The 12,872-nt window shown below is 43.0% G+C and overlaps 2 protein-coding genes across 2 annotated transcripts in view; one reads left to right on the forward strand and one right to left on the reverse strand.

Annotated features, from left to right (window-relative positions):
• Positions 1–11,878, forward strand: part of LOC146965785 (uncharacterized) — a 97,524-nt gene extending 85,646 nt beyond the window's left edge. Inside the window, exons 12-19 of the mRNA XM_085763975.1 lie at positions 71–271; positions 2,293–2,472; positions 5,400–5,632; positions 6,605–6,734; positions 7,096–7,227; positions 8,686–8,935; positions 10,254–10,331; positions 11,557–11,878. Coding sequence (XP_085620101.1) covers positions 71–271; positions 2,293–2,472; positions 5,400–5,632; positions 6,605–6,734; positions 7,096–7,227; positions 8,686–8,935; positions 10,254–10,331; positions 11,557–11,714 — 1,362 coding nt within the window. The 3' untranslated portion in view covers positions 11,715–11,878. The remainder of the gene's footprint in view (positions 1–70; positions 272–2,292; positions 2,473–5,399; positions 5,633–6,604; positions 6,735–7,095; positions 7,228–8,685; positions 8,936–10,253; positions 10,332–11,556) is intronic.
• palmdb (palmdelphin b) overlaps positions 1–12,872 on the reverse strand; it is a 168,632-nt gene that overhangs the window by 76,981 nt on the left and 78,779 nt on the right. The window lies entirely within an intron of this gene.

Here is a 12,872-nt window from a genome sequence, read left to right on the forward strand (position 1 = left end):
CATCGATTGATTAGATGTGATTAGCTTCCTGTCATGTGGTGGATGACCCCCCCCCCCCTCTGGTCCTCAGCTGCGTGTGAACCAGGACGAGCCGATGGAGGAGTTCCTGTCGGGGCGGGAGGAGGCGGCGGCCGGCGAGGTCGACCAGGCCGGACTGGGACTCGGACTGGGACCCGGGCTGCCCTGCAAGGAGCAGATGAGGACCAACGTCATCAACGAGATCATGAGCACAGAGAGAGACTACATCAAACACCTGAAGGACATCTGTGAGGTCAGCTCACATGACACACACACACACACACCCCCCTGAACCTACTGCTATGACTATAGCGATTATGGCAATGGGCCAATTTCCCAAAATGTTGAACTATCCCTTTAACCCTCCTGTTGTCCTCCTGGGTCAAGGAAGGAAGGACAAAGGGAGAGAAGGAAGGAAGGACGAAGGAAGGAAGGAAGGAAGGACAAAGGAAAAGATGGGAGGAAAGAAGGAAGGGAAAGGGGAAGGAAAGAAAGATGGAGGGAGGGAACAGATTCGTTCAAGGAAGGAAGAAGGGAAAGAAGGGAGGAAAGAAGGAAGGGAAAAGGGAAGGAAAGAAAGATGGAGGGAGGGAACAGATTCATTCAAGGAAGGAAGAAGGGAAAGAAGGGAGGAAAGAAGGAAGGGAAAAGGGAAGGAAAGAAAGATGGAGGGAGGGAACAGATTCATTCAAGGAAGGAAGAAGGGAAAGAAGGGAGGAAAGAAGGAAGGGAAAAGGGAAGGAAAGAAAGATGGAGGGAGAGGGAACAGATCAGGTCAAAAAGGACGAAGGGAAGGAAGGACAAAGGGAAAGATAGGAGGAAAGAAGGACTGGGAAAAGGAAGGAAAGATAGAAGGAAGGAGGGAACAGATTGGGTTAATTGGGCCAAAAAGGAAGGAAGAAGTAAGGACGAAGGGAAGGAAGGAAGGAAGGAAGGAAGGAAGGAAGGGAAAGATGGGAGGAAAGAATGACTGGGAAAAGGAAGGAAAGATAGAAGGAAGGAGGGAACAGATTGGGTTAATTGGGTCAAAAAGGAAGGAAGGAAGGAAGGAAGGAAGGGAGGGAGGGAGGGAGGGAGGGAGGGAACAGATTTGTTCAAGGAAGGAAGAAGAAGGAAGAAAGAAGGGAGGAGGGGAAAAGGATTGTGGAAAGAAAGATGGAGGGAGGGAACAGATTCGTTCAAGAAAGGAAGAAGAAGGAAGGAAGAAAGGAAAGAAGGAAGGGAAAGGGGAAGGAAAGAAAGATGGAGGGATAGGTCAGGTCAGATAGAAACAGATCAGGTCAATTCGATCACAAGAGGAAGGACGAAGGGAAGGAAGGAAGGAAGGAAGGAAGGAAGGAAGGAAGGAAGGAAGGAAGGAAGGAAGGAAGGAAAGAAAGAAGGAAGGATGGAGGAAGGGAAGAGATTGGGTCAATTTGACCCAGAAGGACAACAGGAGGATTAATGCAAAGGTTGAGTGGATGTTCCTCCGTGTCACTAGGTGGCGCTCTAGAGCCACAAAACAAAACCTCTGGTCCACAGAATCTGGGATTAGATTCACACCAGGTTTGTTTAGTTCAGTAGAAACAGACTTTGTTCCTTTTGGGTCGGTGTGAACACAAACCACCGGACTCTGGTTCGGACCAAACCAGTGAAGCCTGTCCCAGCTTCACAATACGATTCCTTTGTGGTGTGAATCCAATCCGAACCTTTTCCAAACAAAAATGCAAAATCCAAGCGCCTTTCTTTGATTCAACAGGCTTCAGTTGTCGTCAGAAAATGCAGAAGTCATCACTCAAAAACATTTATCAGATGCTGGAGAGGAGGCACAAAGACGCATTAGTCTACTGTGAAGTCTAGCGTGAAGGTTTTAAGAGGACTCCGACACAGTTACTCTGAGTCGACACTGTGTCAAAGTCAAAGTGCAAGATGCTAAAGTCCTTTTCCTTTTTAAAGTATAAGAGTCTTTGTCCTTGACAGTGTTCAATCAGGAGGTCGTTAAAAGTGACATAAACTAGAAAAACCCAGCCAGAAACGCATGCATGAATCTCCATTGTTAATTTTTATGCAAAATCCAGCCAATATTTTTTATCCAATGACTGAGCAACTGTGGGAAACACATGCTTTTGTTTACAAAGTAAACAAAAGCAATGTGAATACAAACTGCACCAAGTAAAAAAGAAAATTTGGTCGGCACCAAAGCAGGTGAATTATCTGTCCTGGTGTGAACTCACAGTTAGATTGATTAAATCTCTGTCTCTGACTCCGCCTCCTTTCTGACCCCGCCCCCTTTAGGGCTACATCAAACAGTGCCGTAAGAGGACGGACATGTTCACGGAGGAGCAGCTCCGCACCATCTTCGGGAACATCGAGGACATCTACCGCTTCCAGAGGAAGTTCCTGAAGGGTCTGGAGAAGAAGTTCAACAAGGAGCAGCCGCACCTGAGCGAGATCGGCTGCTGCTTCCTGGAGCACGTGAGTCGCCGAGTCGAGCTCAGGTGTAGAGCAGCAGCTGTTCCTGATAGACTGAGGCCCCGTTTATATGTAGTACCCGCTTATTTTTGAAAACGGAGACATTAACCATCGTTTGCACCCTCCGTTTACACGCAAACGGAGAAATCGCCCCTGAAAACGATGCTTTTTAAAAACTCCGGCCAGGGTGGAGATTTCGGAAAACTCAGTTTGCACATTTGCATGTAAACAGAGAAAAACAGAGACCCTGACGTCTAACTGTAACCATATTACATAAATAAATAAATAATAATAATGATAAAATGTAATGCAGACTGATGAGTTCATTGTAAAACATTTATTTATTGATGTAACGTTAAATGGGGTGATTGGGGTGAGTCCCGAGGCAGCGCTGCTCTTCTGTCCAATACACACATGAAGCTTCACTTTTCATTCAAACAAACTGCTACTGCCACAATTGTTAGATTTCATCACTGAGACCAACATTTATCTCCTAGAAATAATTTAACCAGCCGGTGGTAAACCTCTAAAAACCTGCAGGTAAGTTAATTAGCGATGGTTTTCTCCCCCGGGATGACGACGGAGGTTGGCCGGCCGAGCAGCTCTGCAGACCGGCTGCTGTCTCTGTGATGTCCCGGTCGCTGCAGAGCTTCACTTCTCTGAAAAACATCGGAGCAAACTTCTAAACAGCCGTCGTTTGGATCAACTGGCCGTAGATTTGGAGTCTAAACAGTTACTTTCTCACATGAATAAATATTAAAACTTTACACACAAGGAGGGCGAGTGACGTTGTTGTTGTTGTTGCTGTTGCTATCAGGTTGCTATGCGGGATCATGTGCGGGATTCTGATTGGCTAACGTGGGCTTGAGCTTCTCGCTACACTGCCACCTACAGGTTTGGCTCTTGAGGGCATATACACGGGTTAGTGGAAACGACAACCTTTCTGAAAACGGACTGGTGTGCGGAGAGGGTGAAATGTCAGTTTATGAAAATAGTCGGGCACGTGTAAACCAAGGGGGCAGTTGTCGGTCTGAGAAGTGAAGTCACTTCCGCGTTCAAAAAACTGCAATCCCCTCTTCTTCCTCTGGGGGCTGGTGTCAGAAAGCAGCATTCTCCATAGACCCCCATGTTAAAATCACCGACTTTACATCCTCAATAAACATGTTAAAAGCCTGGTGTCAGAACGTTTTCTGGTCTCAATCAACCCCCACACACACTCTGAGGGGTTTAACTCTACCGTTTGACTGTTATTAGGTTAAAACTCTGAGGGGTTTAACTCTACCGTTTGACCGTTATTAGGTTAAAACTCTGAGGGGTTTAACTCTACCGTTTGACTGTTATTAGGTTAAAACTCTGAGGGGTTTAACTCTACCGTTTGACTGTTATTAGGTTAAAACTCTGAGGGGGTTTAACTCTACTGTTTGACCGTTATTAGGTTAAAACTCTGAGGGGGTTTAACTCTACTGTTTGACCGTTATTAGGTTAAAACTCTGAGGGGTTTAACTCTACCGTTTGACCGTTATTAGGTTAAAACTCTGAGGGGTTTAACTCTACCGTTTGACCGTTATTAGGTTAAAACTCTGAGGGGTTTAACTCTACCGTTTGACCGTTATTAGGTTAAAACTCTGAGGGGTTTAACTCTACCGTTTGACCGTTATTAGGTTAAAACTCTGAGGGGTTTAACTCTACCGTTTGACCGTTATTAGGTTAAAACTCTGAGGGGTTTAACTCTACCGTTTTACTGTTATCAGGTTAAAACTCTGAGGGGTTTAACTCTACCGTTTGACCGTTATCAGGTTAAAACTCTGAGGGGTTTAACTCTACCGTTTGACCGTTATTAGGTTAAAACTCTGAGGGGTTTAACTCTACCGTTTGACCGTTATTAGGTTAAAACTCTGAGGGGGTTTAACTCTACCGTTTGACCGTTATTAGGTTAAAACTCTGAGGGGTTTAACTCTACCGTTTGACCGTTATTAGGTTAAAACTCTGAGGGGTTTAACTCTACCGTTTGACCGTTATTAGGTTAAAACTCTGAGGGGTTTATCTCTACCGTTTGACCGTTATTAGGTTAAAACTCTGAGGGGTTTATCTCTACCGTTTGACCGTTATTAGGTTAAAACTCTGAGGGGTTTAACTCTACCGTTTGACTGTTATTAGGTTAAAACTCTGAGGGGGTTTAACTCTACCGTTTGACCGTTATTAGGTTAAAACTCTGAGGGGTTTATCTCTACCGTTTGACCGTTATTAGGTTAAAACTCTGAGGGGTTTAACTCTACCGTTTGACCGTTATTAGGTTAAAACTCTGAGGGGTTTAACTCTACCGTTTGACCGTTATTAGGTTAAAACTCTGAGGGGTTTAACTCTACCGTTTGACCGTTATTAGGTTAAAACTCTGAGGGGTTTAACTCTACCGTTTTACTGTTATTAGGTTAAAACTCTGAGGGGTTTAACTCTACCGTTTGACCGTTATCAGGTTAAAACTCTGAGGGGTTTAACTCTACCGTTTAACCGTTATTAGGTTAAAACTCTGAGGGGTTTAACTCTACCGTTTGACCGTTATTAGGTTAAAACTCTGAGGGGTTTAACTCTACCGTTTGACTGTTATTAGGTTAAAACTCTGAGGGGTTTAACTCTACCGTTTTACTGTTATTAGGTTAAAACTCTGGCCAATTAGGGCGCGGAAACGTTGAGTGACAGGTCCGAGCAGCTCCGTGGACAGCTGCTTGGAGGCCAGTGGGCGGGTTCTCGGCCGGCCAATCCAACATGGCGCTGTTCAGGCCGCCATATTGGAGTCACAAAAACGACTCCCCAACACCAATGGGGGACGTCACGGACGCTACGGCCATTCTTTTTACAGTCTATGGTGTAAACGTAGTCTGACTCAGGTGTAACCCCCCCCCCCCCCCCCTCTGTCCTCTGTGTCCCGGCAGCAAACGGACTTCCAGATCTACTCGGAGTACTGCAACAACCACCCCAACGCCTGCCTGCAGCTGTCCAGACTGATGAAGGTCAACAAGTACGTCTTCTTCTTCGAGGCGTGTCGGCTGCTGCAGAAGATGATCGACATCTCTCTGGACGGATTCCTGCTCACGCCCGTCCAGAAGATCTGCAAGTACCCGCTGCAGCTGGCCGAGCTGCTCAAGTACACCAACCCCCAGCACCGGTGAGTCGCCTCGGACCTCAATCTCACTGTCTCCTCTAAAATCACATAAAAAGCAGCTTGTTTAACTATATTTGGAACTGACATTACATTTAACTGGGACAAACTTCTTTTTGGTCTTGTACACCATCTATAGATGAATGATATGATATTATTTACCATGTGTATGTAATGGAAAGAATCACTTTTTCAATGAGGCTCCAGCATCCAAATTCAGTGACATCTGGAAGCAATGGAACATGAAACGTCCTTCTTTTGTTTAAGCTTCTTTTCTATATCAAGTTGTACTTGATTGGTTAATTACACTTTGTTGTAATATTGTGACAGAAAACACCCCATGTTCATGTTGTGTTACTTTGTAAAATGCTTTGTAAAAGGAAGAACAATAAATAAATAAAAAGCAGCTTGTTTTTAGACACTTTTTACTTCTTTCAAGCATTTTTTAACTTGAAATAAGTAGAAAAATCTGATAGTGGAGCAAGTTCTTCCTCCTTATTACAAACAGAAAAAACTTGCTTTCACTGGCAGATTTTTCTACTTATTTCAAGTGAAAATTAGTTTGAAACAAGTGAAAATGATCTAAAAACAAGTTCATTTTTAGGTGATGAGTCTTATTTTAAGTGGAAAGAGATTAGTTTTGACTAGAAATGAGACATTTTGACAAGAAATAAGACAAATATTCTTGGAAAGAATTCATGTTCATGTAGCATCTGACCAGTCCCAGCCTGGTCAGATGCTACATGAACTGATGAAGCCTCTTGGATGAAGGTGAAACGTCTTCTAGACAAATAACTAAGTCCAGTTGCTTTCGATTTAACCTCCTTTGAGACACTACGACCTGGACAAATGAGAATATGCACCGGCTGATTCCTGGAAAGATTTTTAAGAGTTTTTGCCGTGTGAACCTGAGTCCATCCAGCTCCGTGTCTGCTCCTCTGATTGGCTGATGGATGAATGTGTGTGTCCGTCCTGCAGAGACTACAAAGACGTGGAGGCGGCGCTGAACGCCATGAAGAACGTGGCGCGGCTCATCAACGAGAGGAAGAGACGACTCGAGAACATCGACAAGATCGCCCAATGGCAGAGCTCCATCGAGGACTGGGAGGTGAGGACACGAGGCGGCCATGTTGGATGTTGGATGTTTGTAATGTTGGATTTATGTTGTGAGGAGTTAGGAGCTAGTTTGTGTTTTTCTTTAAATGTGACTTTTGAGGGTAACATTTATGCTTTTTTGTAAATGTATGTTTTTTGTATTTTGTTATTATTTATGTGAAACTTTGGACGTCATGGGACGCAAGACACATTTCAGAGTGATCTGATAATAAAGTGTAATCTTATCTTATCTCTTATCTTATCTATGCTGTCAGAGGGAGAGACGCTAAGTAACACCATGTGTGTGTGTGTGTGTGTGTGTGTGTGTGTGTGTGTGTGTGTGTGTGTGTGTGTGTGTGTGTGTGTGTGTGCAGGGAGAGGACGTGCTCAGCCGGAGCTCGGAGCTCATCTTCTCCGGAGAGTTGACCAAACTGTCTCAGCCTCAGGCCAAGAGTCAACAGAGGATGTTCTTCCTGTTCGACCACCAGATGGTTTACTGCAAGAAGGTCAGTGGTTTACACAGGCTGAGGACAGGCAGCAAGAGTTACAGTCATAGTTAGGGACATTTAGCAAGATTTCAATGTGTTCCTGTAGGTGTCTAGTAACAGCTCTCAATTTATTTATTTCCAAATCCATTGGGAAAATTCTGGAGAGCCAATCAAAGTTAAGGTGCCCAGAGGGCTCGGGTGAAAATTCTAATTTAAGCTTGTGAGATGTCTAACTAGGGGTTTTAAGGGGTGCTGAGTCCATTTCAACCATTAGTTTTGAGTAAAAATGTTTCCCTGACCATAAAATATTGGTATATTTGAGTTATAATGTATGGCAAAGGGTAGCCTATAGTAAATGTCAGTGTTGAACGGATTCTAGCCTACTATTCTAAATAGATTCCATTCTAAAAATAAATAAATAAAATGAAAATGAAAATGAAGAAATAAATACAAAATACTTCAGAAGAGTACACTAGTACACAAATAGTGGGAACATACCGCACACTAGACTGGGTTATGAGGATCTTTAGTTTGTGACTTCTTCAGGCTCATGCTGAGACCAGGAAGTCAGGGGATTTGTAAAGAAAACGGTACTCAATCAATTTACATACGTAATTGAACAATACTACTATCAGTAATAGTTACAGTCAGTTACAGTAACATGCAGTAATAGTTACAGTAACAGTTCGACCACCAGATGGTTTACTGCAAGAAGGTCAGTTACCACCTACAGACTGAGGACAGGCAGCAAGAGAAACAAAAAGTAACAGTAACAAACAGTTAAAGGAGAATTCCAGTCATTTTTGACCCTAAATCGTTGTCCTGATGGTCACCCAGTGTTGGTTGGAGCAAAAAACGCCACTAAAGTTGCTGCAGGTAAACCAGAGTTACCATGGCTACCCGGCGCTAGGGATAGCCACAACGCTAACCCATGGGGGCAATTCTTTATAACCACAACAAACAGTCAGAAAACAATCAGATATCTGTGGTACATGACTGGAATCCTTAGAGACACCACTGAACTCAGATAGTGGAGAGTAGAAACAGTAGAAACTTTGTGTTTTTAACTCTGAAACATCCCAGAAAGACATTACTATCCCATCACAGAGAGAAACTAACACTTTGTCCTTGTTGTGAGGATTTCTTTACTAAAATAAACGGATGGAATATGGACATTACCGCTGCACTGCTCCACCGTTTATTTTACCATAGATATTTGATTGTTTTCTGAGTGTTTGTTGTTGTTGAAAGAATTGCCCTCATACTTTAGCGTTGTGGCTATCCCTAGCGCCGGGTAGCCATGGTAACTCCAGTTTGCCTGCAGCAATTTTAGTTGCCTTTTTTGCTCCAACACTGGGTGACCATCAGGACAACGATTTAGGGGTCAAAAATGGACGGAATTCTCCTTTAAAGTAGCACGAAAGTAACAGTAACAACCAGTTCCAGTTCCAGTAACCATGTCTCCGTGTCCCTCAGGACCTGCTGAGGAGGGACATGCTGTACTATAAAGGCCGTGTGGACATGGACCAGATGGAGGTGGTGGACGTGGAGGACGGGAAGGAGAAGGACTTCAACCTGAGCGTGAAGAACGGCGTGAAGCTGAAGCTGAGCTCGCCGGCCGGAGACCAGCTGCACCTGCTCTGCGCCAAGAAGCCGGAGCAGAAGCAGCGCTGGCTGAGGGCCTTCGCCGACGAGAGGAGACAGGTGCAGCACGACAGAGACACAGGTGAGGCTGAGACTGAGGCTCCGCCCACACAGCTACAACAGCAGCTACACCGCCCCCTGCTGGCTGCTGTCACACCTGCAGCTACATGTTTTCAGGGCCGGCCCTAGGATGTTGGTGGCCCCCTAAACAAGGTTTTAGTTTGTGGCCCTGCACTCTAAGACAAACACCAAATCACTGGTTAAAACTGAATACAGACGTGTTTATCCCTCTGAGGTTTGAGGCCATTTTCTTGACTTTTACATATTTTCTTAAATGTATCTTTTTAAGATACTTGCAGATGTAACAATACTCAAGTGTTTTATGTCTAAATATTAGAACCTCCGCTGTAAGCACACTGAGGCCAGTTTGTCCTAGAACACTGTAGAAAGAAATAATTTAGGACAAATGCTGGAAATCTGAGGTCTGATTTTTGAAAAAAATGTCCAATCCCTTGTGAAAACACTCCTTCAGTCATGAGAATGAACTGTTTTGGTGCTTGAAATAGGATATGAATACAGTAATAGATACGTGTAGAAAACAAGTCTAAAATGACATTTTGTCAGATTGTTTTTTGAGCACAAATGTTGTCATTCTGCCGTTCTATTTTCACCAAATGTCTCAAATGTGAGATAAAAGAAGCTGAATATTGACTTCACATTACATATAAAGCTCATAGCTGCACGTGCAGACCTCAGGATGTTTAAATGACTTGATGAACCCCGGTACCTTTCTGATCATGTGGCCCCCCACCTAACGGCTGTGGCCCTGAACAACCACATAGAGGGTTTATACCAGGGGCCGGCCCTGCATGTTTTAGCATCTCTTTTTGTGGTGTAAAAATGTGGAATAGACTAGATGAGGATATAAAAATGTGCAATAACTTAAAACAATTTAAAAGTAAGTACAAACACACACTCTTGGACAGTTATAAAGAACTGGACAGCTAATTTTACTCTTTTTATTTATAATCATGGTCTTATTTCATATTAAAGCAATATGTTTTTAATCTTCTGAATTGTATGGAACTACAGATGTATGACATGAATCACAATGTGGCGGGGGGGCTGAACTTGATCAGCTTTGCTTCCTTCAGCCGCTTCTCAAACTGCACAGTATCATTATTGTTTTGGTTTCTTTTTGTTTTGATGTGCTTGTTTGAGACAAATAAAAATCAAATCAAATCAAAATGTCACAGCTCAGTTTAGTTCAGTGTTTATTTTGGTCTTGTAAAAACAAATACAATAGACAAATATAACACATAAGTCCCTCTTAGTTCATATCTACTGGTTCCAGTCTGAAACGTGTGTGTGTGTGTGTGTGTGTGTGTGTGTGTGTGCAGGCTTCTCTCTGACCGAGGTGCAGAAGAAACAGGCCATGGTGAACGCCTGCAAGAGTCACCCAGCTGGGAAACCTAAAGGTAACGCCTGCACTGTAAAAACTCTACATCTGTCCAAGAATATTTGTCTTATTTCATTCAGAAACACTCTCGTCATTGATTAAAATCATTTATTGGAACAAAAAAATCTCATTATACGTAAAATCACATTAAAAGCAGCTTGTTTTTAGACACTTTTTACTTCTTTCAAGCAGATTTTCACTTGAAATAAGTAGAAAAATCTGATAGTGGAGCAAGTTTTTCTTTCTTATTACAAACACAAAAAACTTGCTTTCACTGGCAGATTTTTCTACTTATTTTCTACTAAGTGAAAATTAGTTTGAAACAAGTGAAAATGATCTAAAAACAAGTAGATTTTTAGGTGACGAGTCATATTTAAAGTGAAAAGAGATTAGTTTTGACTAGAAATAGACAAATATTCTTGGAAAGATTTTGAGTTTTTGCAGTGTCCTACTCTTCCTCCACTGCAAAAACTCAAAATCTTACCAAGAATATTTGTCTCATTTCTAGTCAAAACTAATCTCATTCTACTTAAAATCAGACTCATCACATTAAAAGCAGCTTGTTTTTAGACACTTTTTACTTCTTTCAAGCAGATTTTCACTTGAAATAAGTAGAAAAATCTGACAGTGGAGCAAGTTTTTCTTTCTTATTACAAACACAAAAAACTTGTTTTCACTGGCAGATTTTTCTATTTATTTCAAGTGAAAATTAGTTTGAAACAAGTGAAAATGATCTAAAAACAAGTTCATTTTTAGGTGATGAGTCTTATTTTAAGTGGAAAGAGTTTAGTTTTGACTAGAAATTAGACATTTTGACAAGAAATAAGACAAATATTCTTGGAAAGATGTAGAGTTTTTGCAGTGTCCTACTCTTCCTCCACTGCAAAAACTCAAAATCTTACCAAGAATATTTGTCTTATTTCTAGTCAAAACAAATCTCATTCTACTTAAAATAAGACTCATCACATTAAAAGCAGCTTGTTTTTAGACACTTTTTACTTCTTTCAAGCAGATTTTCACTTGAAATAAGTAGAAAAATTTGATAATGGAACAAGTGAAAATGATCTAAAAACAAGTTGATTATTAGGTGATGAGTCTTATTTTAAATGGAATGAGATTAGTTTGGACTAGAAATGAGACATTTTGACAAGAAAGAAGACAAATATTCTTGGAAAGATGTTGATTTTCTGCACGTTACAGTCTGATAGTAATTTGATCTGATGGATGATGTAATCTGATTACAGCGGTGACGAGGCCGTACTACGACTTCCTGCTGAGGCAGAAACACCCGTCGTTGCCCACGGCGCTGCCCCAGCAGCAGGTCTTCATGCTGGCCGAGCCCAAACGGAAAGCCTCCACCTTCTGGCACAACATCGGCAGACTGACGCCCTTCAAGAAGTAGAGGAGGAGGAGGAAGAGGAGGAGAAAAGAGGAGGAAGAAGAGGAGAAGCCCTCTGCTCGTGCCTGAACAGACCCTTTTTTATCTTCCTCTCATTTCTTTCCCACATGTGACTTCTCCCTGATGAACTGATGAAGATGAACTGATACAGAGGAGGAGGAGAAAGGACAAGGAAGAGGAGAAAGAGGAGGAGAAGGAGGAGGAAGAGGAGGAAAGAGGAAGAGGAAGAGGAGGAGGAAAGAGGAGGAAGAGGAGGAAAGAGGAGGAAGGGAGAAGGAGGAAGGAGGAAGAGGAGTTTGTCTCTGAAAGCACTTTATCGGTTGGTCCACAATCAGACTTGAGAACGGTCTCCTAGCGACACAGAGGGGGTGGAGGGGCTGTGCCGTCTCCATGGCGACACCTCTGATGTTCACTTCCTGTTTGGACTCGGTCGTTGCCGCCACCGCCGCCGCCGCCTGTTCCTATTGGAGGAGGAGGAGGGAGGGGGAGGGGCTTCTCGCTGCAGATTTATGATTCAAAGGGATAGTTCAACATTTTGTCAAATTGGCCCATCACCATAATCCCTATAGTCATAGCAGTAGGTTCGTTACCTTTAATTGTCGGTGCAAGCTGTTTTTAGAACGGTGGAGCAGAGCCGTGAGCTGCTCAGAGCTACACTACGGAGGCTCATTATGGGATTTCTTGGTTTCCCTCATTGATGAAACTCATCGAATACACAATCCAACAACTCCACAACGCTCTGGTGGACAAGTTGTGAGCTGCACATTCACCACGCTATGAGATAATAACACAACGTTACCACACAGAGTTGTTGTAGAGGGAAATACAGAGACTGATGATGAAAAACTGTCCCTGAAGGCAACGTGCATCAGCGGTTTTGCATGAATTTCCCTCTAAAACAACTCTGTGTGGTAACGTTGTGTTATTATCTCATAGCGTGGTGAATGTGCAGCTCACAACTTGTCCACCAGAGCGTTGTGGAGTTGTTGGATTGTGTATTTGATGAGTTTGATGAGGGAAACCAACAAAGAAATCCCATAATGAGCCTCCGTAGCGTAGCTCTGAGCAGCTCACGGCTCTGCTCCGCCGTTCTAAAAACAGCTTGCACCGACAATTAAAGGTAACGAACCTACTGCTGTGACTATAGGGATTATGGTGATG

The sequence above is a fragment of the Trachurus japonicus genome, chromosome 20, assembly GCF_045865225.1.
Source record: "Trachurus japonicus isolate A0001 chromosome 20, Traja_1.0".
In the NCBI taxonomy this organism is placed as follows: Eukaryota; Metazoa; Chordata; class Actinopteri; order Carangiformes; family Carangidae; genus Trachurus; species Trachurus japonicus.